Source organism: Myiozetetes cayanensis, unplaced genomic scaffold (assembly GCF_022539395.1).
Source record: "Myiozetetes cayanensis isolate MyiCay16 unplaced genomic scaffold, myiCay2020 scf16, whole genome shotgun sequence".
Taxonomy (NCBI): domain Eukaryota; kingdom Metazoa; phylum Chordata; class Aves; order Passeriformes; family Tyrannidae; genus Myiozetetes; species Myiozetetes cayanensis.
In genome coordinates, this window is record NW_026087270.1 from 10628402 (window position 1) to 10650927 (window position 22526).

A 22526-nucleotide genomic window follows, 5' to 3' on the forward strand; every position below is an offset into this window, starting at 1 on the left:
GTCAGAGGGAAACATCAAACACAGTCAAGGGCAGGTCTGAAGTTTCCCCCTTCTCTGCCTGTGCTTGGCCAAGAGGCAGCAAAACGCTGAGGTGTTACTCGAACTGGCTTGAGGAAATACAAGGAGGTCTAAACTAGTTCCTTGCTCTCTCCTCAGCTCCTGACCACCTGTGAGGAACTTGACCCAGAGCTGGGAGCCACCCTCCTGCACTTCTCCAGGCCTGCTGTGGCTATGGAGCTGGAGGAAGACCTGGAACTCTTCTGAGCAAGGGGCAGACACTGGCACAGCACAACACCCCAACCACACTTGTCAGGGCACACAAGGTGCCACCTTTCTCACCTGGGCCACTTTTTTTTTTTTTCAAATTACTTTGTAAATAATTTATTACAAGCATAACCATGAAGCTCTTGTTACAATAAAAAGTAGGTTACAAATTTCAGTTTAGACTTGCTTTGGGAATCATAATTATGTTTGTTTTTTTTTTTTTCTTTTTTTTCCAAACCAAAATGTCTGCTTAAAGTTGTCCCACTGTCCTCTGTCCCCCTCGAGGCCCCGAAGGCACCTCTGTGCAGGCAGGGAACAGTTGTGGCCAACTTGGTTTCTATATGTGCGTGGGGACAGGGACACGAAGGGGGTGCTGCCGACGTCCCTTCCCCTGGGATTAGACACTCTTAGTACAACACTGCTGAATCAGACGTGAGCATGGAAATCACTGCATGAGAACAAGCCTTTTCTGAGCAAGCTGAAGCTAATTCCACGGAGTTCTTTGGGAGACTAAAACGTAGATTTAAAATCTCCACTCTGCCGTACTGTTTCTACGGGGCTGGGCTGGGAATGGAGCCCCATCCCCCTCAGGTGGGTTCCTGCTGCACAGTCACTTCTGGCTTCACCACCTGGCTCTCCGGAGTCCCTGAAGTAGTGAGGAGGAGGATGGGCTCTGGCTCCAGTGGCTTGGCTTTGTCCTGAGTCTGGGTCAGAGGGTGCACCATGGACATGTGGACGTTAAGGTTGTGGGCCTTCTCGAAGCGCTTCCCGCACTGGTCACAGGCGAACTCCAGCTCCGCCTCAGCCTTGTGTTTGGTCATGTGGTACTTGAGGGATGCGCGCTGGCGGCACTGGAACCCACAGATCTCACACCTGCAGGGAAAAAGGGGGCTCAGCACCCAGCCTGACCCTGCCTCACTCAGCCAGGGAGATTTCTGGAGCTGGAGCAGGTGCTGGGGTTGGACATTTTGCTGAATCACAGAATCCTGGAATGGTTTGTGTGGGAAAGGACCTTAAAGCTCATCTCATCCCACCCCCTGCCATGGGCAGGGACACCTTCCGCTAGACCAGGTTGCTCCAAGCCCCATCCAGCCTGGCCTTGAACACTTCCAGGAATGGGGCAGCCACAGCTTCTCTGGGCAACCTGTGCTAGGGCCTTTACCCCTCCCAGGCCAGAATTTCTCCTCTGGCAGTGGGAAAGCATTTCTCCTTGTCCTGTTCCTCCAGACCCTTGTCCAAAGTCCCTCTCTAGCTCTCTTGGAGCCCCTTTTGGCACTGGAAGGAGCTCTTTCTCTCTGGAGCCTTCTCTTCTCCAGGCCAAACACCCCCAGCTCTCTCAGCCTTTCCTCGTAGGAGAGGTGTTTCATCCCTCTCCTCATTTATTCCATTTAAAGCAATCCAGCCAGGATGCTGCCAGCTACAGGCAGTGTTTGTACCCCAGAATTCCTGTGCCAGGGTCAGTGACTGATTCCTCTGATCCCCTTGCTGTGGGGGGAGGGCTGGAATCACTTACTGCAGGGGCTTCGCTCCCGAGTGCCGCATCTGATGGACCGAGAGGTGTTTGCGTTGTTTGAAGGTCTGCCCACACTCATCACAGATATAGTTCCGTACCTCTGCAAGGGGAACAGGAGAGTCATGGAATCTGCCAGTTCCTGGAACATGCACCGCACACGCAGCTGCCCACACTCCCTGCTGGAGTCTGAATTCCTCCCCTGCCTTGCGTCCCCCATGTGAGGGGCTGTTCCAGGTTTACAGGCAGTCCTGCCCCCCTCCCAGCGGCCTCCCACAGCAACCCCAATCCTTGTGCCACGAGGCACGGGGTGTTTGTGCCTGTCCCCTGCTGGGACACACCTGTGTGGATGAGCTTGACGTGCCGCTGGAGGTACCTGTCGATCATGAACACCTTGTTGCAGCCTGGGTGAGGACAGGGCCTCTCCCGCACCTCTTCATGGTGCTCCTTGATGTGTTTCTGCAAAGCAAGGACAGAGCTGCTGACAGGGAAAAGCTTGGATCCCCAGAAACAGAGGCCACTATGTGAAAAAACAGGACCTGCATCCCAATTCACCCCTGGCAGCACGGGCTTTAACCAGACACAGTGGAATCTGTTCCAAGAGCTGCTGTGAGTCAATGGCAGCCTCCAGGACAGGAGGAGCAGGAAGAGGCAGAGCAGACTGGAAGAGGCTGGGATTCCCAGCCAGTTGCTTTTAGGAGCTCACTGCCTCCCACAGAGCAAGGCAGGGAATTAAACCCATTGGGGATCCTCTGCACACATGGAAGTGATTCCACAGTACTGGAAGCTACTGGTTTGGGATGGGAGCAGACCCCAGCTCACCTTCATGCCGTCAGCCCCTCTGTAGACAGCGGTGCAGCCCTGATAAGGACACTTGTAGATGGTGGGCAGCTCCTCCCTGGAAGCAGAGCTGTGTGAGGCAGTGCAGGCATGGGGCTAGGGCCCCGCCTCCCAGAGCCTCCTTACCGTTCACATTTGATTTTTTTCTTCCAGCCTGGCTTAGGCCCCGGTTTCTTCCTTATTTTGGGTTCTTCCACTTTCTTTGTTTCTTTGCTGTCATTCTTTTTGCCAGAAGCCCTCCAAAAAGGAACCAGGACAGTGGTTTAAGACTTGATCTTGGTTTTAGTCTTCCCACCCAAGTGTCCCTAAGCACTACACCTGGGCTGATGCTTAACCTGGCAAAGCAGGAGCACACACAACCCTGGGTACACAAGCCAGGTGATGGCTGTGCCGGGCCTGGGGATCAGGGATGTGGCCCAGCTTCAGCCTGATGTGGGGCTTGGGGGCACCACTGTGACCCCACAGGAATGTGTAGGGAACAAAGCCATAAGGAACAATGTGCTGGTCCTGCAGGGCTGAGCACCAGCCCCTCCCCCCACCAAGAGCCCCTTACTTCTTGTCAGGGTAGGGCTCGAAGGAGTCATCTGAGGACTGCACGTTTCTCTTCTCGCTTTCATCATCACTCAGGAAGTCCCTGAGAGAGAAGACACCCTTTACCCACACAGCACCTGGATGGCCCTTGGGCACCAGCAATTCCCTGTTCCCAGCACATCCATCCCCACCGCGGGGCACGGCAGCCACTCTGTGTCCTCCTCCCCAGCCTCTCCCCAAGAGAGCAAAGACCCAAAACAGGTCCTTTCAGGACTAAATCTCCGCAAGAATAATCGAACCACTGTCAGGAGAACAAAAAAACGGCTGTTACTGAAAGGATCTATTCATGGGTAAGGGATGTGGCTCCACTTCCTCTACTGCGAGAAGGAATTTTGTGGAGCAAGAATGTCACATAATTGTCTGGCACAGGTTAATGAAGCTGCGGGTCATTCCCTCAAATGTAGCAGCCACGTGGGTTTGGGTTTTTCTTTTTCCTTCTTTTATGTCTTAAGCCATGGGAAAAGCAATTAATTCCCAAAGCCAGGAAACAGGCAATAAATTGTTGTGGCACTTCTAATGTGACAGCTGATAGTTCAGCTGACACTGGAATCACTCTGCACTTGGCCCTTTGGAACGCCTGGATTGGTGTATTTACAGCCCCACTCCAAATACTTGTGTTGGAAGGATTGAGCCAAATCTTTGCTCACACGGACTGTGGAGCTGCCAAGCTCCCTCCCGCTCCCACTTCCCAGTTAATCACTCTCCCCGGGAGCAAACGGGGCGGTTTCTCCACGTGCCACCCCGTGCCTGCATTCCAGCTCCCACTGCTCTCCCGCAGCCCCAGCCACGATGGGAACTGCTCCGAGGCTGAGGGGCTGGAGCAGCAGCACCCGGACCAAGGGAGCCCCCAGCAAGGCTCCTTCTCCAGAGCAGAGAGGGGATGAAACAAGGCCAGGACTGCTGGAAGCAGCTACCAAACACAGAGCACATGTGTGCAAACCCCTGCCAGCAGAGGAGGGGAGTTCAGAGCCTCAGTGCCAGGAGCTCCGTGGTGGCCTCAGCGGAGCCACCACTCCAGCACTGGTTCCGAGGGGCCACCAGGGCTGGGGCGCTGGTGGAGAAAGAGCTCTGCGAGTTGGGGCAGTTCACACTGGCAAAGAAGACATTTAGGCTATTTTAAACCCACTCTTCTCTCACCCCTCAGAAAGGTCACTGAACTCGTCTTTTACCCGCTCATCCGACGATGCAGACAGAACCTGCTTCCCACTCAACTGTCCTAGGGAATGAAGGAGAACACGGTGCGTTACAAGGAAAAGCAGCAGAGCCACGGCTGCCGAGGAGGAACTGAATGCTCTGGGTGTGCTCGGCGTAGTCACACCATGGGAAACACGTGCTCCATGACAAATCAACGATTGTTTAAACCAGATTGTCCGTGTGGTCAGAGACAGCTCTCCCTGCGCTCTGGGACAGGACAGCCTTGGCCCTGCAGCTCCCAGGAGCAGCTTTTGGTTCCTCCCGTGACACCCATAATTGAAAGACTCATCCCCAAGCAAATCCCAGCTGCCATTCCTGTGTCCAGCAGCAGACATCTCCTGTGGATGCCAGAGCTAAACACAGACCCACTTCTGGAACTCAAAATAAGTGTTAATTCCTCACTTATGAAAATGGCATTTGGGGCAGTTCAGCACCAAACTCATGTTCACTCACTCCAAACCCACCCACCAAGTTTCCTTTGGGGGCAGAAGGGGATCCTGGGGTTTGGCAGAGAGAAACATCTGGCAAAGGTGGTGCTGGAGAACCAGCGACTGCTCCACACTGTGTCCCCAGGAAGAGCACGGCAGCAGGGTGCAGCCCCTCCATCAGAGCAGGGGCAGCACATGGGGAGAGGAGTATGACTCTGTGTTACCCTGTCCCTTCTGCAAGGCTCAGCCCACCCATCCCTAGTTGGAGCCAATTCTCCAGGCGGTCAGCACTTCCCAGATCAATCTGCAGCCTCCTTGAGCAGCAGTAGTCTCCAAGAAGGGGGTCCACCCCCCATTACTCCCTGGGCCACCTCTCCAGCTCCCTGCCCTTCCCCAGAAGGGAGATCAGGAGGCAAATCCCTTACCTGTGGCAGTGCTCAGCGGGGACACGGGCTGCGGCAAGGCCTGCTCCCGCACAGAGGCCGCGCTGTCCAGCTCCGAGTGAGACAGGTCCCTGTCCTGCGGCGCCTCGTCCTCCACGTCCAGTGGCACCGCTGTGGTCCCTTTGTTCGCGGGCTGCTGGCAAGGAGCTGTCCTTACTGGAGCATGCTGGGCTTTGGGAGCAGGAACAACCTCGGCATTGTCTGCCCCAGCGCCGTTGTCAGTCAAGTGCTGCTGTGCCGTGCCTTTGCTCCACTCGCGTTTGACAGCCAGGGCAGTGTCCACCAGCACGGTGCTGCAGTCCGAGGCCGTGTCCATGACGTAGTCGTGACCGTCCCCGCAGCCCCACACGGCGCGGATGATGCCGCAGTACTCGGAGGACAGGACGCTGCGCAGGCCGGGCACCGAGGGGCAGCTCCCGGCGTGGGCATGCGCCCATGTCACCAGGCTGTGCAGGCACTGCGGGCTGGACGTGATCAGGTCAACTGTGCAGGGCAGAGGCAGCACAGTCAGGCCTGGGGACAGCGATGGGCAGGAGGGGACACGGAGGGGACAGGGATGTGGAGCTGTTCCCCACGGGGCTGCCCCAGAAGGCAGGAGGGAGCCACCCTAAGGGGCTGCACTCAGGTGGGCTGGAGCAGGGCAGCCCCAGCACCTGCCAGGATCAATCAGGTTGGAAAAGACCTTTGAGATCATTGAGTCCAATCTGTGACCCATCACCACCTTGTCAACCAGAACAGAGCACTGAGTGCCATGTCCAGTCTTTACTTAAAACACCTGCAGAGATGGTGACTCCACCAACTCCCTCCATCATTCACTTCACAGCTGAAAGTGCATTTCTGATTGTCCCCAGTGTCCGACAGCGGCTGGGACAGGCCTGGCACTGCCACCCAAACCCGCTCCGCATGCTCTTTGTACCCCCAGGTGAGCTTCTGCCTGTTTGGCTCAGCTTGGGAAGGTGAGGATCCTCCCAGAAGGCCAGAGGGAGGAAGGGGAACCATAACTAGCCGTGTCAAAGGACACCAGAACTGCCCTGCATGTGGTCATTCCCCACCATCCATCAACCCCAGTGGGAGGCATGGTAGAAGAAAAAGAGGAGCAGCTCCAGGAGCGGGCACTCACCCAGGCAGGAGGCACCTCCTTCCATGCCCGGCTGTGCCGGGGCCGCGCTGCTCCTGCAAAGACCAGAGTGGCACAGTGGGGTTGGGGGGTCACAGAGGGACCACGCGGTACAACGTGGCACCACGCAGCACCGCGCTGCTCCCGGGACAGGAGAAAGGCCACCTACTTTCCTTTGGACCTGGCGTGGCCCGTGGGCGAGGCGTTCACCCTCTGGATGAAGGTGCGGAGGACGCTGCGGCACTTGTAGAACTGGGCATGGCATTTCTTGCAGACGAACTGCGGCAGCGCCGGGTCCTGCCGCACCGCCACCCCCACCAGCCGCTGGAAGTCGGTGAAGAACACCTGGTCCACGCGCCGCTGCTTCTCCGAGTTCTCCCCCACCACGGGCACCTTCCCGAAGGCATTGCGCAGGCTCCTGGAGGAGAACTTCCCGTGGCACAGGCGACAGTAGCCGGTGCTCAGGGCTCTGCCGATTCCTGCCAAGAGGGACCGAACTGCTGGGGGACAGCACCGACACGCGTGGGATGTTCCCCTTCCCCTCATCCTGCTGCTTCCAAAGCCCTGCCTTCAGCAAAACATGGAAAATCCAGGCAGGAAGAGAGCTCCCTTCCCCCTGACCTTTCCCACACCAGCTAACCCAAAATCAGCCTTTCTGGCCCCAGTGTCCCAGCAGAGGAGCCTCCTCCTCACTGTGGTGTTCCTGGGGCTCTGCCAATGCCATCCCTCTCGGTTTCAGCAGTTCTTCCCCTTTCCCCGTGTTTATCTCCCAAATATTTACAGCCGGTGTCCCGTCCCTCAGCCATCCCAGCACTGGTTGTTCCGTTCCTCAGCCCCCCTGTAGTGCCCTGGAGCCGGGGACACGCAGCTCCTGACCCAGAACAGTGGGGCAGGATGTAAAGTGTCTTCCAGTGCAGTGACCTGTGGCACCCGTGACCTGTGGAATACTCTCCATCCCTCTGCTGCACCCCGACTGTCTGCCAGCACAAGGAAAAACCCCGGCACAGCCTCTTCCCGGCCCTGATCCAACCCGGACAGCCAACGGAGCCGTTAGAGATCCCAGTTATCTCCTGCTCCAGCCGCAATGTGCCCGGATATCGGCCACCCACAAACCGCGGTGGCGGGAGGGTCCCGGTCACCACCAAACCCCAAACCGGGATGGCGGGAGGGTCCCGGTCTCCCCTAAACTCGGATGGCGGGAGGGTCCCGGGTGCCCCCGCACCGGAGCAGGCAGCGGCCGAGTCCCCCGGGATGGCGGGGAGTTCCCCCGCTCGCCCTCCCCGTGTGTCGAACCCCTCCTTACCTCGCCGTTAGCGGCACCGGCACCCTCGGTGCTTTACAGGAGAAGAAATTCCGCACGGACGGGCAAATTCTGCCCCGCCGCGCGCTCGGCACCGCGCCCCGGGGCCGGGGGTCTGCCCCAGCGGTGCGGAGGCAGCCCCGCCACACCGAGGGCTCGCCCGCGCCCGGCCACCGCAGCCCGCCTCGGTGCGTGGCCGGTCCCGCCGGAGCCCCCGCAGCGGCTCTGGCCCCGGGGCAGCGGCCCCGGCCGTGTCCCCGCTCCCCCCGCCCCGCTCCCCGCGCCCGGGCCTCACCTGCCTCCGGGGCGCAGGCGGCGGCCGCGGGAGGCTCGGGGAGCGCGGCGGGCTCGGCGGCGCGGGCGGCGGTGCCGGGGGCGCGGCGGGGAGCGGAGGCCGGGGGCGCCTGGGCCGCCAGGAACCGCCCGCGCCGATCGCGCTTCATCGTCCCCGCCGGGCCCGGGGCTCCGCCCGCCCGCAGCGCCCCCGCCGGACGGGGGGACCCGCCGCGCGGTCCGTCCCGCCGCGCTCCGGGCGCGCCCGCGGCCCCAGCGCGCCGTTCCGGGCGGCCCCGCGGCCATGGCCGCGCCGGGGGGCGGCGAGGGGCCCGCGCCGGGCCGGGGGGGCCGCGAGCTGCAGGGAGCCATGAGGGCGGCCAGCGGGGCCCTGGGCATGGACAGCGCCGGGCGGACACGGGTGAGCGCGGGGACGGGCGGGGAGGGACCCCCGGGCTCGGCTGCACCCCCGTGGCTGTGCCCCCGGCATCCTCCCGCACCTCCGGGGGTCATCCCCGGCCTCACCACCCACCCCTCGGGCTCAGCCGCACCCCGCGGCTCTTCCTGCACCCTCGGGCTTCCCACGCATCCTTGGAACTGCATCCCCAATCTCCCCCCACATCCCCGGTCTCGCCCCGCATCCCCGGGGTTCACCCCGGTACTCCTCCCGCATCCCCGGTCTGTCCCCGCATCCGCGGGATCCTCCCGCATCCTCGGGCTCCCCCAGCCTCCCGCTTGATCCCCCCGGGCCCTGGTGTCCCCCCGAGGCTATGAGCTGCCCCGAGTTCCCCCCACCCCCGGACAGGCTGCAGGGTCTGGGGGTCCCTGGGCCGCCCCCTGCCCCTCCCGGAGCCCCGACACCTCCGGGGAGGGCTCGATCCGGGTGGTGAGGGTCCTGCCGGACACCTCCCTGCTGCCAGCAGGGCCGGGGGTCCTGGGCGTGTCCCAGGGTGGTCCCGGACGCTCCAGCTGAGCCCCCACTTTGTAGGAGGCCTACATGGAGTACCTGAAGAGCATCACCCTCATCATGCAGGCCCTGCAGGAGGAGGCAGTGGGGACAGGTAGGGCAGGGCCCCCCGCCTCCCAGCCCTCCTCCGAACCAGGGGGGGTCGGTGGGTGGGACCCCGACACTCCCCTCCCCACAGAGAGCAGTGAAGGGGTCACACCCGACACCCCGAAGCTGCTGAAGCTGGCGGAGCAGTGCCTGGAGAGGGTCAAATCCATTGCAGCAGTACTGGGTGAGTAATGGAGGGAGAGGGTCCCATTTTGGAGAACTGGGTCACCCCCAGGACAAGAGCACAGCTGACCTGTCCTGTCCCCCTCCCCAGGGAAAGCCCAGGTGAAACCGGCTGTGCAGGAGCGGGGAGGGGGCCCCGCCCCCCTGCCCAGGCACCGCAGGGTCTGCTCGGACGAGGGGGGGAAGCTCTCGCCCTTCCTGCCCCCGGAGATCTTCCAGAAGCTTCAGATTGCGGAGGCACAGAGCGCTCGGAAGTACGGGGGGGTGGGATGGGCAGGTGGGATGGGGGGCTGGTGTGGGCTGGGACATGGGGTGGGACACGGGGGGTTCAGGCACGGGGGACTGTGACAGGGAGTGTTGGGACATAGGGTGGGACATGGGGAGCTGGCATGGGCTGGGACACAAGGACTGGTGACTGCCCTACACATGCCTGGGGGGCCACGGGGTGGGTTGGAACCCTGATGTGTCCCATGCCCTGTGGTGGGTGCTGAGGCCATTCCCACAGGGAGCTGACCCCGCTGGAAGAGGCTTCTCTGCAGAACCAGAAGCTGAAGGCAGCCTATGAGGCACGGGTGGCACGGCTGAACCCCAGCCAGGCCCTGCAGAAAACATCCCTGGCAAGTGGAGGGCTGGGGAGGAGCTGGGAGAGAATGGAGCCAGACAGATCCGGCAGGGAGAGTGTCCCTGCTGTTTCTGGGAGACCCCCTGCTCCCCACTGTGGGAGGTGGAGGGGGGAATTGTTCCCAACACTCTCCCTGCTTCACAGACACTGTCCCTGCAGCGGCAGATGATGGAGAACCTGGTGATTGCCAAGGCCCGGGAGGAGACTGTATCCTTCCCAGGGGGATTGCTCCAAGGGCTGGCTCTGGCAGAGCCTTTGCCCTGTCCTGGATGTCACCAATCCCTTATAGGCCTTTGGGGTCCTGGCTGGGGGGATGGAGGGGGGTGAAGGGCTGATCCAGCCCCCAGGTTGTCAGTGCGGGGGCTCCAGACCCTTAACTGAGCCGTGGCTCAGCTGCAGCGCAAGATGGAGGAGCGACGGCTGCGGCTGCAGGAGGCGGCAAATCGGTGAGTGGGGGCGTCACCATGGGGACCCCAGGGCCAGGGACACCCTGGCAGTGCCCTCACGAGTCTGGGGTGTCCCAGGAGGTTCTCCAGCAACGTGGCCCTCACCCCTGAGGAGCAGGAGCAGCGAGAGCTCTATGCCGCCGTCCTCGAGTACGAGCAGGACCACGTGAGTGTGTGCTGGGGGCTGCTGAAAGGGGGCAGGGGGCTGTGCCGGGGGCAGGGAGCTGTGCCATGGGGCAGGAGACCTTGCCATCCCCATAACCAGCCATGGACACTCCCCAGGACTGGCCCAGGCAGTGGAAGGCCCAGCTGAAGCGGAGCCCAGCGGATCTCTCCGTGGTGTCAGGGCTCTTCTCCTGCCTCCTCAGGTACTGCTGGGGTGGGTAGGGCCCTGCTCAGAGCGGGGGTCCATGGCCATGTGCCCATGGCCCCCACCCACCATGCCCCTCTGCCTGCAGCTCCCCCGAGCACCCGATCTCACAGCTCCTGCGGCAGCTGCAGTGCACGGTGTACGCCCGCCTGTACCCTGCCATCAGCCAGGGCCCCGCTGACGCCTCCCCCGCCTCCCCCTCAGGCCTCTCCTTCCTGTCGCTGGACGTGGGGGGCGCGGGGGGCTCCTCCCTGCCCGCCGAGCCAGGGGGTCGCCGGCTCCGCGCCTCCCGCAGCCTGCACTGCATGTTCTCGGTGCCCGAGCACGGCCCCGCTGCGCTGCGGCACAGCCATTCCAGCACCCCCCTTGCTGATGGCGGTGCCCCAGCGCCTGCAGGAGCCCCCCAGACTCCCCGGGAGAGCTCCTTTGAGGACCTGGAGCGGTTCCTGGCATCCCCCGAGGGCTGGGCCCCTGCGGAGCCCCCGGCTGGCCCTGGGCAGGACACGGCACTGCCAGAGCTGCTGAAGGGCGTCGTGAGGGACATCCACAACGCCATTGGTGAGGCATGGCCGTCCATGGGCTCTCCTGCACCCTGTTTTAACTTGGGGTGTAGGGTGGGCAGAGGGGTACAAGTGTGCTGCGTGACTTGCCCTCCCCAGACAGGCTGCTGGCCCTGACCCTGCTGGCCTTTGAGGGGCTTGGCACCGCCGCTGGCAAGGATCAGTGCCTGGCCTGCCTGGAGGAGGCCTTCTTCCCCCCACTCTGGGCCCCGCTCCTGGCTCTCTACAGGTACCATAACTCACCCTGGGGGTGCCAGGCCCCGCCACCCCCTCCCGGCAGCCCCTCTCTCACTGTGTGCCCACAGGGCCGTGTACCGGCCCCGCGAGGCAGCCCTGGCACTCAGCATGGAGCGGCACCGGCATGCTGGCCCCACCGACATGGGGCTGGCCTCCCGTCTCTTCCCCTCGGCCCCCGGCCGCGCCCCCTACGCCTCCGCCGTGCAGGACCTGCGGCTCATCCCGCTGGAGACCTGTCCCCGCAAGAAGCTGGAGTGCATCGGTGAGCGGGAGGGGACATGGGGTGGGGGGACCGGGGGTGGCAGGTGACCCTGAGCACCCACCCTGTGCCACAGTGCGAGCCCTGCGTGGCATCTGCGAGTGTGCTGAGGAGTACGGCGGTGCCCGGGACCTCCGGAGCCCCGCTTCGGCTGCCATGTGAGTGTGGGGGGCACAGGGGCAGCCGGGCTCATGGCCAGGCAGAGCTGGGGGGAGAAAGAGAAGGGCAGGTGTGGGGCTGGGGGTTCCTGTGGCTCATGTTGGAGCCCCGGTCCCTGTTGCCACCATGGCTGAGTGTCCCCATTGTCCCAGTGGGGCGGATGACCTGCTGCCCATCCTGTCCTACGTGGTGCTGCAGACGGGGCTGCCCCAGCTGGTCTCTGAGTGTGCTGCACTGGAGGAGTTCATCCATGAGGGGTACGTGCTGGAGGTGCTGGGCCATGCAGGCACCCCTGGGCTGGGGGCACTGTCTCCCCTCCCAGGACAGGGCTGCTGGGTTGGGATATGTGGGGAGGGAACAAGGGTGGGAGCAGCAGCTCCTGTGAGCGTGGGGCTGCAGAGTGGTGGCCGTGGTAGTGTGGTGGCTGTGATGGTGTCCTGGCCATAGCAGTGCCCCAGCCCTGATGGCACAGTGGCTGTGATGGTATCCCAGCCATAACGATGTCCCAGCTGTGGTGGTGTCCTGGATGTGATGGCATGGTGGCTGTAGCAGTGTGGTGGCCATGGCAGTGTCCTGGCCCTGGCCGCGTCCCAGCCATGATGGCATGGTGATGCTGATAGTGCAATGGCCATGATGGTGCAATGGCTGTGTGGTGGCTGTGATGGTGTCCCAGCCGTGGCAGTGTCCCAGCTATGATGGCACGGCGTTGGTGCGGTGGCCATGGCAGTGTCCTGGTGATGCCAATGTCCTGGTCGTGCCAGGTACCCAGTGTCCCGCTGGTGACAGTGCGGCGGGTATGGGTGCAGGTACCTGATCGGGGAGGAAGGGTACTGCCTGACGTCCCTGCAGAGCGCCCTGTCCTACGTGGAGTCCCTGCAGTGAGGAGGGGGCGGCGGGGGACCCCCGACACCGCCGGGCAGGTGCTGACCGCCCCAGGTCCTCCCGGCCGGCGGGGGCGCTGTCGCGCGGCTCAGCCCCGCCCCGGGGGCGGAGCCACGGGCGGCACGCGCGTTCCGGGCCGGGGACGCGGAAGGGGAACGGGAGCGCCCGGGACCGGCAGGTGGCGGGACACGGGGACCGGGGGAGACCAGGGCCGGGCGTGGGACACGGGGGTGGCTGTGAACTGGGACCGTGGGCTGGCGGGACACGGGGACCGGGGGAGACCAGGGCCGGGGTGGGACACGGCGGGTGGCTGTGAACTGGGACCGGCAGGTGGTGGGGGGAAGCAGGGCCGGGGGGCGTTCGGCGGCCGGAGTCCCTGTGCTGAGGCTTTGGCTGAGGGTCCTCACAGGCTGGGAGGGTCTCACGGGTCTGGGTGCGGGGCCTTCAGGGTCTGATGTCTCAGGGGCCCTGGGGTGCCAGAGCACGGGGGTCTCCCGGGCTTGGGTGCGGGGTGGGGTCTCACGCTGCGGTACCCCCAGGATGTGTGCGGGCTCGGCGATGCGGCAGGAGCACAAGCAGGAGTACGGGCAGGAGCTCCGGCAGGAGTTCCACCAGGAGTACCGGCGGTGCCTGGAGCGGGAGCTCGGCCCCGCCGGGCCCTGCTCGGACCCCGCGGTGTCGGAGCGGCTGCGGCAGCGGCTGCGGCGGGAGCCGGGGCTGCTCGAGGCCCTGCAGGAGGACGGCCCGGCCCTGCTGGTCCGGGGGCTGCGGGGCCACCCCGACCCTGGGCTGGCGCTGCGGGGCCTGGCCAGCGCCTTCCGGCTGCTGGAGCTGGCGGCCCTCAACCTCTACCTCTTCCCGTGGCGCCGGGAGTTCAGCACCATCCAGGTGAGCCGCAGGGTGATGGGGGGATGCTCTGGGGGGCTGCTCTGGGGTCCCTTAACACCTTCAGCCCTGCCCCCCGTTCTCCCTGCAGACCTTCTCCGGCACCTTTGTGCACCTGCTGCGCCCAGCGTTGCCCGAGGCCGACCTGCTGCGGAGTCTGGGCCGCCTGGGCTACAAACGGCAGGACCAGCACCACCTGGCCGTGACCCAGCCACCCCCAGGGCCAGAGCTGATCGCGGCTGCTGTGGGGTTCCTGTGCTGCCGGCTGGAGTGTGAGATCCTGGGGGAGCTGGTGCTGCAGCTGCGCCAGCCCCGCGCCGAGGAGCTGCTGGAGGCACGGCACCGGGCTAGGGACAGGCAGAGCTGCCTGGAGCTGCTGCAGGACCCGGGGATACAGTATGGGGCAGCTGCTGACTGCAGTGATGGCGTGGATCTCTACCAGGACACACGGGACAGCTCCGAGGACACAGGGGGTGAGGACACAGCCCCCTTAGCGCAGTGGAGGGACCCTCAGGACATGCCCGTGAGGGGCCGGGGATGCTGCAATGAGCCAGAGCCTGTGGGCAGTGCTGAGCTGGACACCTCCCACCTCTTCCCGGAGCAGGAGCTGACAGGGGGCAGCAGAAGCCCCCAGGTGCTGGGGGAGCCCCAGGACACCCCAGAGCTGCCTTGCTACCAGCTGCACTCGTGCCTGCGCCGGGGCGCGCTTCCCTCGTACTGCTGCAGCACCTGCCGGCAGCTGCACGCCGGGGGCTGTGCCACGGGCCACGCCTGCCGCAGCCGGCACCGCGGGCAGGAGCTGCGCGGGGAGCGCCAGCAGCGGCTCTGGCTGCAGCGCACAGAACTGGACATGCTGCTGGCCGACAGCTCCAGATCTTGCTCCTAACACTTGCTGATGGAAGGGCACGGGAGGGGCATGGCCAGTGCCTGGCCCTGGCAGTGGGAACAGGGACAGCCACTGCTTGGCACAAGGACACCGGACTCGTCAGCCCCCTGAGATGGCAGTGCCTTGTGCTGGGCTCCACGAGGACAAGGACAGGCCCTGCTCTAGCCCTGCTGCTCCCACTGTAAATGACTCCATGCATCAGTAAAGCAGCTGCCTCAGTGTGGGGGGTCTCCTGTCATGGGGAGGGCTGACCTGGATACCTGGTCCTAGGGCAGGGACAGGGCCTGTGGTGACAGCCAACACAGTAGCTCCCAAGGAGCAGCTCCTGCCTCCCCCCAGAGGTGTGAGGCCAGTATCCACTTAAAGGTGGGCTGAGCCTGGGGTGTCACAGAGGTGTCCTCAAGCCAAGGGTCTCCTTGTCCCCAGGGAGGGATGTGGGGCACACAGGAAGCATAGCAAGGCCATGGCTTCTCCCAGTGCCTCTGGCACCAAGGCATGAGGCCATTCACTCCCCCTGTTGCTGCTGACACGTTTTTATTGACAGCAAAGTTGGGGTTCACCCCACAGGCAGCACTGGCTGAGCCCGCCAAGGGACAGGACTGACCCTGCCCATCACAGAGGGCTCCAGGCCCTGTCTCTCCACTCTCCTTCCTCCGGTGCTGCGCTCCCCCAGCCCGGACTGGAACCTGCCAGTCCCTCACAGGGAAATGGATGCAGGAGGTGTGCCAGGAACGGAGGGAGCCCACAGTGCTAGGGCTGTTGGGCCGAGAGATGTCCCAGCTGGCCCATGCTGAGCCTGCCCCCACGGATTAGCTCAGGGCTTGCTACGCTTGGCCTGGCTCTCCGGCCCTGTGCCTGCCGCCCGCTTGTTGCGGTGGTGTGGGAAGGTGGGCATCAGCTCCGGCTCACAGGCTGTGGGGCACACAGGGAGTCAGCAGGGCCTAGAGCCCCCCAGCCCTGCCCCAGGATGGGGGTACTTACGCAGGGGCTTCTCCTTGAAGTAGGAGCTCTCCAGGCAGTCCTTGGCCGTGGCTCTGTGGGGACAAGGGAATGTAACAGGTACCCCCACCCTAGCCCAGGGGACAGGGTGAGGCAGGTTCCTGCTTGGCTCATACCTCTTCTTGGGATCATACATGAAGAGGAAGTTGAGCAGGCGCAGCCCAGCCTCCGACAGCCAGGGGAATCTGTGCTTCAGGTTGTTGTAGGGCTGCTTCCGCAGGGTGTACTGGCTGGCCAGAGGCAGCTTAGAGAAACCCTGGGGGAGTCAGAGTGTGAGGAGGGGGCAGGGAGCAGGCAGGGATTAGCAGGGAGAGCAGGCAGGACTGGCAGGGAGCTCTCACTGGCCAGATGTTCTCGTTGGGCGTCCCCAGCAGCTGCACGATGAGGTCAATCTGGTGGATCTCGGAGGTGCCTGGCAGCAGTGGTTTGTGTGCCAGCAGCTCGGCCAGGATGCAGCCTACAGCCCTGAGGAGTACACGAGGAGTTCCCCATTAACCCTCCCCGGTTTGCAGCCCCCCCATCCCCTGCCTTGGGCAGCCCCCCTTACCACATGTCGATGCTGGTGGTCTGGGTGGTCATGCCCAGCAGCAGCTCCGGTGCGCGGTACCTGTGCAGGGGACGCTCCGTGGCAGAGCCGGCCCCGCTGTGAGCCACCCTGCCCTGCTGTGGGGACTCACCCCCGGCACGGCCACTCACCACAGCGTTACCACTTTGGGGGTCATGGGCTTGGGGGGCATCCCATAGGTGCGAGCCAGGCCAAAATCAGCTGTAACAGAGACTCCGGGTCAGGAGGGAGCTGAGCTCTGAGCTACAGCACAGAGCAGATGGAGCTGCCAGGACTCACCTATCTTCACACAGCCCTTGTCAGTCATCAGCAGGTTGGAGACCTTCAGGTCCCTGTGGGGCACAGAGTGGCTGCTCAGCACCATCCTTGGCATGGCTCCTCTGCACCCCGGAGCCAAGCCACGATGAGAAGCCAATCCCATCATTCCAGGGCCTCCCTGCCTTGCTGGTGCTGCCACATGGAGCCACTGATGGGCACCAAACCCCCACCTAGAGCTGCTCAGTCCCAAGCTGTGGGAGGTGCCCACAGACACCCCCTTTCCCCACCATCTCCATCCTGCTGCTCCCACCTGTGAATGATGTAGTTCTCATGGAGGTACTGCAGGCCCTTGAGCACTTGCAGGATGATACACTTCACCTATAGACAGAGAACAGGAGCTCCAACTTCTGTGGGAGCACTCCCACCTGGGAAACCCACTGGAGTGTCCTGTGGCCCCTCCATCCCTGTGTCCTCCCAGGGGTTCTGGGGGTGAGGGGGCATTTTCTCCCAGCTCTGTTTCCCTGCCAGTCTGTTCCACCCCAAAATCCAGGCTGGAAAGTTCTTGGAGGCTTCTGTGAGAGCCCAGGCTCCCTCAGAATTCATGGAGTCCCGCAGCACAAGGTCCAGGGAGCCCCCTGCAGTGCCTGGGGTGTTTTGGTCAGAGTAACAGCATTCTCTCAGGGATGCTGCACCCAAATCCTGACCCACCTCATACCTGAGCCTCTGAGAAGGGTGTCTGCATGTTCTCCAGGAGGCTGGCCAGGTCCTGCTCACAGTAACCCATTACCAGGAAAATACTGTCAGAGACAAGACACGATCAGAGCTCCCCCAGGACAGGTCTGAGTGCTGAGGGGGCTCAGGAGCTTGAGGGGGGGGCTGGAGGGCACAGGGAGGACAAGAGAGGGGACTCCTTGGTCTCACCTCTCCAGGTGGTTCCCCACAACCACCTCCTTCAGCTCCACGATGTTGGGGTGCCGGAGCTGCAAGAGCAGGGTGATCTCTCGCAGGCTGCTGATGGGCATTCCTGCGGGGAAGGAGGAACAACTGCTTCAGGACGGCTTGGAGCCAGAGCTGGAGCTGCGGCAGACCCTGTTCCCCTGCCTCCTTCTGTACCGTCTTTCTCGTTGTCCATCCGCACCTTCTTCAGCGCCACCGTCTCGTCCGTCAGTGTGTCCCGGGCGCGGTCTGGGGGCAGCACAGGACACGCACACGCGGTTTGTCCCGACGGCCGCAGAGGAGCCGCCGCAGCCTCGACTCCCCCAGCCCAAGGCGCCCCCGCGGGGGTGGAACTGCGTGGGCTCAAGGTCCCTCCCCACCCCAACCGCGCCGCGATTCTGGGAGGGGCGACGGCTTCTCACTCACACACGATGCCGTACGTGCCCTCTCCGATCCGGTTCAGCTTCTCGAACTCCTTCACGCTGCGGCAACGGCCCAGCTGGAACCAAAGAGCCGCGTCCAGGAGGTGCCGCCCCGGGGGCTCCTCACCGGGAACCCCCGCGCGCCCTCTCACACCCCGGGGGAACCGGTGCGCTCACCCGGTCGGCGGCCGGCACCTCGAAGAAGCCATCGCCGCGCAGGCGGCGCAGCCGGAGCGGTTCCAGCTCGGGCTCGGCCGGCGCCGGTCCCGGCTCGGGCGGTCCCGGCTCAGCCGCAGCCACCGTGTCCGCCATGGCGGAGCCCGCCCGTGCGCATGTGCCGTATCCACTGCACACTGGCCCCGCCTTCTCACGTTGCCCCTGGCAACGGTTGCTCGGGAGGGACCAATAGCGGCCTTGTCCGTACATGGCCCCGCCTCCTGTGGTCCCGCCCAGTGACTGCCCGTCCCAGTCGGACCCCGCCCCCGCCCTGTGACCACGCCCCCGATGTGTGACACACCCAAGGTTAACCACGCCTATCTGTGCATTGACCACGCCTCCAATGCACGTGGTCCCGCCCTCTCCCGTCTGACTCCCCTCACGCCCCCGAGGCTTTGTTGCTCTCGCGAGATTCGGCTCGCGCCCCCCCGGAAGCGGCGGATGCGGGTCCCGGAAGCGGCGGCGGAACCCGGAAGCGGCGGCGGGACAGGATGGACGGTACCGGGGGCTGGGCAGCACCGGGGGCTCCCGGGGGGGCTGTGGCTGGGCCTGAGGGCGGGGCTGAGGGCGGGAGGCAGGAGCCGGGACCGAGGGCAAGGACGCGGTGGCGGGGCTCCGGTTTCCCGGTACCCCGCTGCCCCGGTCCCGGTCGTGTCGCTGACGCTGTGCTCTCCTTCCCTTCCAGACACGCTCTTCCAGCTGAAGGTGAGGGCACAGCGACAGCCCCTCCACCTCCTCTCCGTCCCGTATCGCCGGTCCCGAGGCGGTCCCGGAGCCGGTTCCACCGCTGGTTCGGCCTCATCGGGGCTCCTCCTGCGGTGGGACCGTCACGGGAGGAGCCCCGGCCCGTGGGAGTGACCGGGGGTGCCGCGGGCAGAGAGTCGGGCAGCCGAGACCGGTGTGAGGCAGCCGGGCTGGGCCAGGGCGCACTGGGATTTGGGACACGGGAGGATGGTTCCCACTCCAGAGGGTGGGTGGGGTGGGATATGGGAAGAAATCCTGCCCTGGGAGCGGGGGGAGGCCCTGGCACAGGTTGTCCAGAGAAGCTGTGGCTGCCCCATCCCTGGAAGTGTCCAAGGCCAGGTTGGATGGGACTTGGAGCAACCTGGTCTAGTGGAAGGTGTCTGCCCATGGCAGGGGTGGGACTGGATGGTGTTTGAGGTCCGTTCCCACCCAACCCATCCCATGACTCTGTCCCCGTTTTCCCCAGTTCACAGCAAAGCAGCTGGAGAAACTCTCCAAGAAGGCCGAGAAGGACTCCAAGGCTGAGCAAGCCAAAGTCAAAAAGGTGTGTGTGGGCCCATCCTGGGGGAGCTCAGCTCCATGGGGGCAGCTGGAGATCCCCCCTCCTGCCCTGGGAGAACAAGGAAGGGGCCGGTCCCTTCCCCACCTTACACTGTATCTGCTTGGGGCTCGTGGCACATCCAGCAACACCAGGAGGGGTTTGATTCCTGACCCAGCGCATTCCCAGCTCCTGGGGGAGCTGCTCCCTGCTGGGAACTCCCCACTGTGGCGGTTTGAGGCTGGGGGGGGTCTCTGAGCAGGGATTCTCCATGTGCCAGGCCCTGCAGCAGAAGAACGTGGAGTGTGCCCGGGTCTATGCTGAGAATGCCATCCGGAAGAAGAACGAGGGGCTCAACTGGCTCCGGATGGCGTCCAGGGTGGATGCTGTGGCCTCCAAGGTGCAGACAGCCGTCACCATGAAGGGGGTAAGAGCCCCGGGGGGGTCTGGGGGTTCAGGATGGAGCTGTATCCACGTGGAGCTTCCCCTCTCCGGAGCTGCCTCCACACGCCTCGGGCTCCCCATCCCGATCCCACCAAGCCTGGTGGGCTCAGACCCCCTCAGCAGGTTCATCCCATCTGGGAGGGCCTCACAGCAGGGCTCAGATTCATCCATAGCCCTCGGGGCAGTCCTGAAGGAATCTCGTCTTGCAGGTGACAAAGAATATGGCTCAGGTGACCAAGGCCTTGGACAAGGCCCTGAGCTCCATGGACCTACAGAAGGTGTCAGCAGTGATGGACAAATTCGAGCAGCAGGTGCAGAACTTGGATGTTCACACGTCGGTGAGTGATGGGGGGACAGGGAGAGTGGGATGGGGTGGGATCCTGGTGGGATTCCCAGCGGGTCTCAGCCTGGAAGAGCCGTGGAGGGTGACAGGGCTGTGTGTGTCCCAGGTCATGGAGGACTCCATGAGCTCTGCCACCACACTGAGCACGCCGCAGGAGCAGGTGGACAGCCTGATCATGCAGATCGCCGAGGAGAACGGGCTGGAGATCATGGACCAGCTGAGCCAGCTGCCCGAGGGCGCCTCGGCCGTGGGGGAGAGCTCCGTACGCTCCCAGGAGGACCAGCTGTCCCGGAGGTTGGTGCCGTCCTGGCTCCTGGGCACCTCCAGTCTTTCCAGGGATCCCTCACTGGCATGAAGGGAGGGAGTTGGCCCATCCCAGGGGGCTGACAGGGCTGAGCCCCCTCCCTCGTGCTTGGGAAAGTCCCCAAGGCCACAGCCTTGGGGAGGGGGTGGGTTTGGCACTGGGCAGTGAGTGGGAGAGGGGCAGGATGGGTGGGAGAAGGGTGGGACAGACACCCCCCCCCCCCCAGCTGCACACTTGCCCTCAGGTAGCTGCTCTGCCCCGAGAGTGCTTGGCACTGCCCTGCAAATGGCTCTGGAGCAGCTGCTCTGCCTGGAACTGCCCCAGCAGGAGCTGCTGCACTTCCTTTCCTGCTCTCTCCCAGCATCACAGGCCCATCCAGGCACAGCCCCGGGGCTGCGGTGTGGGGACAGCGCAGGGAGAGGGACCAGGACAGTCCTGGGGGAGGGAGTAGGAGGAGAAGAGGAGTTAGGGATCTGTTCTGCATGGTGCCTCTGGGGTGTCCATGACAGACACCCTGAGTTCACCCTTGGCTGCCATGGCTGCGTCTCCAGGGCAGGATTTCTGGGAGGTTCCCAGGCAGATCCGTTCCCTGGACACACCCGAGCCGTGGCTGTTCCTGCTGCTCTGACTCCCTCCCCTCTCCTGCTCTCCCATCCAGGTTGGCTGCCCTGCGGAACTGAGGCTCCTGCGGCCCCGGCATCGCTGGAACAGCCGCGGGGGGAGGGGCCGGGACCCCCTCCCGCTGCCGTCCCCACCCCCTGCCTCGGGACTGTTCCTCTGGGGGTGACGGCCCTTCCCAGGCAGGCACCGATCCTGGCAGGGCTGAGGAATGCTTTGCTGGGGCTGATTTTAGGGGAGTTTAATTTGGGAGGTGCTGCTGGTGCCTGGCAGCGCCCTGTGTCCCGCTGCTGATGGAACACTAAGGGGACTCTCCTGGTCTCAGGGTGCTGCTCCCCAACTCCTCTGATGTTCCTTGTTCTGGGGCTGTGCTGTGAGTTCCCTGGGAGCTGTTTGGGAGGAGGGAGATCCCCGTGAGGCTCCCTGTCCCCCACAGCGCTGTGGGAAGGGTCCTGTGCCCGGCTGTGGGTCTGGGGAGGTCGGTGCCTTGCAGAAAGGGGCGGTGACACCATGGAATCCCTTCCCTCCCGGTCGCTGTCCCCGTGTCACACCGGGCCAACACCCCCAGCCCAATACCATGAAGTGCCCTTTGGAGCACCCGCCCTGCCCAGCCCTGTGCGTGTCAATCCACACATTCCCCAGCCACTGCCAGCGGGAAATTATTATCCTGGCCCTGACCTCTGGTTTGGACCAGTGAGGACACACGTCCAGCACTGGGAGCAGATTGCAGCAGCTGTGGTGGCTGCAGACACATCCCCAAATGTCCCCCCCACCACCCAATGGGTGTGACTGGGAATGCTGAATCATCCCAGAGCAGCTCTGCCTCACCCCCATTGCCTCGTGCCTGGATATCTGCTGTCCCCTCCAGCTGTGTGCACTGGGCTGGGAGCAGGGGCTGCTCCCTGTGTGCCCTCTTGCTGCTCATCCCCTGTCATCTTCCCCTGGGGCTGGAGGTGTTTGTACCACTCCCATGTGACCCCTGGCACTGCAGAGCTGCTGGATTGCTGGAAGCACTCCAGGAAGGAAGCGCTGTTTCCTTTGGCTCTCCCAGGAGGAACTTTGACCTCTGGATGGGGAGGGGGCCGAGGGGGCCACAGGGTCACCTCCCCAGCACTTACAGCACAAACACTTCCAGCTGCTCTGATTATTTTTCCCGAGTTGAGTGGCCTTGGCAGCGTGTGTCTGGTGACACGGAGCCTTCCTCTGTGCTGAGGAGGGGGTGGCTTTGATCTATGGCAGAGCGTTTGGATCTTGTGTCACCTCCTGATGGGCTGGGCAGGAAGCAGGGGGACCCCAGAGATTTGTGCCTGGCTCCTGCCCCCTTGCACGGTGTCCTCATGGGGCTGGGGGGCCCTGGACCTGCTCCCCCCTCCCTGGGCTGTGTCTCTGTGGTTTCCTTGGTGATTTTTTTTTTAAGCTTGTCTCATTTGCCTTCTTTTTCCCCAAACTGTGTCCCTCCCCTCCCATGGATTTAAATAAACAATCCCTGGACTTCCTCTGTGTGTGTTGGGATGCAGAGTGGGGACTGTGGTCCTGCCCTGGGGCAGAACCCAGTGCCGAGGGGGTGCCCTGGAGCTGAGGAGAGCAAGAGGAAGAGGCTGCTGCTGCTGCTCCTTCTCCCACAGCCTCTGCCTGT

At 63.7% G+C, this 22526-nt stretch overlaps 6 protein-coding genes across 7 annotated transcripts in view; 4 read left to right on the top strand and 2 right to left on the bottom strand.

Moving 5' to 3' along the window:
* Positions 1–439, top strand: part of FANCA (FA complementation group A) — a 33068-nt gene extending 32629 nt beyond the window's left edge. Inside the window, exon 41 of the mRNA XM_050311639.1 lies at positions 157–439. Coding sequence (XP_050167596.1) covers positions 157–264 — 108 coding nt within the window. The 3' untranslated portion in view covers positions 265–439. The remainder of the gene's footprint in view (positions 1–156) is intronic.
* Positions 366–8130, bottom strand: ZNF276 (zinc finger protein 276). The gene is made up of 11 exons (XM_050311461.1): positions 7983–8130; positions 6557–6866; positions 6391–6443; positions 5253–5753; positions 4343–4421; positions 3168–3248; positions 2741–2851; positions 2597–2672; positions 2116–2233; positions 1778–1877; positions 366–1137 (listed from the first exon to the last, which is right to left on the bottom strand). The coding sequence occupies exons 1-11, from the start codon at positions 8128–8130 to the stop codon at positions 852–854; spliced, it is 1863 nt and encodes a 620-aa protein (XP_050167418.1). The 3' UTR covers positions 366–851.
* Positions 8131–8258: 128 nt separating this feature from the next.
* Positions 8259–13444, top strand: VPS9D1 (VPS9 domain containing 1). Of its 2 annotated transcripts, none has more exons than XR_007628461.1 (16): positions 8259–8381; positions 8949–9021; positions 9106–9198; positions 9289–9451; positions 9703–9814; positions 9964–10026; positions 10213–10265; positions 10344–10431; positions 10548–10633; positions 10724–11193; positions 11295–11424; positions 11501–11694; positions 11768–11849; positions 12003–12107; positions 12657–12786; positions 13272–13444. XR_007628461.1 is itself a non-coding variant. In XM_050311414.1 (16 exons), exons 1-15 carry the CDS (start codon positions 8265–8267, stop codon positions 12730–12732), a joined length of 1905 nt encoding a protein of 634 aa, XP_050167371.1. In that variant the 5' UTR covers positions 8259–8264; the 3' UTR covers positions 12733–12770; positions 13272–13444. The 2 variants fall into 2 exon arrangements, 1 of the variants encoding a protein (XP_050167371.1); XM_050311414.1 differs by having other exon boundaries at positions 12657–12770.
* SPATA2L (spermatogenesis associated 2 like) lies at positions 13291–14736 on the top strand. Its single transcript, XM_050311641.1, has 2 exons — positions 13291–13620; positions 13685–14736. Exons 1-2 carry the CDS (start codon positions 13291–13293, stop codon positions 14501–14503), a joined length of 1149 nt encoding a protein of 382 aa, XP_050167598.1. The 3' UTR covers positions 14504–14736.
* Positions 14737–15020: 284 nt separating this feature from the next.
* Positions 15021–18018, bottom strand: CDK10 (cyclin dependent kinase 10). The gene is made up of 13 exons (XM_050311415.1): positions 17861–18018; positions 17688–17760; positions 17439–17510; positions 17247–17349; positions 17041–17122; positions 16636–16703; positions 16347–16399; positions 16199–16268; positions 16050–16109; positions 15844–15967; positions 15619–15758; positions 15485–15537; positions 15021–15415 (listed from the first exon to the last, which is right to left on the bottom strand). The coding sequence occupies exons 1-13, from the start codon at positions 17993–17995 to the stop codon at positions 15318–15320; spliced, it is 1131 nt and encodes a 376-aa protein (XP_050167372.1). The 5' UTR covers positions 17996–18018; the 3' UTR covers positions 15021–15317.
* A 308-nt stretch (positions 18019–18326) lies between these two features.
* On the top strand, positions 18327–22386 carry CHMP1A (charged multivesicular body protein 1A). The gene is made up of 7 exons (XM_050311416.1): positions 18327–18397; positions 18585–18604; positions 19110–19187; positions 19462–19608; positions 19835–19963; positions 20075–20262; positions 20931–22386. Exons 1-7 carry the CDS (start codon positions 18391–18393, stop codon positions 20950–20952), a joined length of 591 nt encoding a protein of 196 aa, XP_050167373.1. The 5' UTR covers positions 18327–18390; the 3' UTR covers positions 20953–22386.
* Positions 22387–22526: the final 140 nt, after the last annotated feature.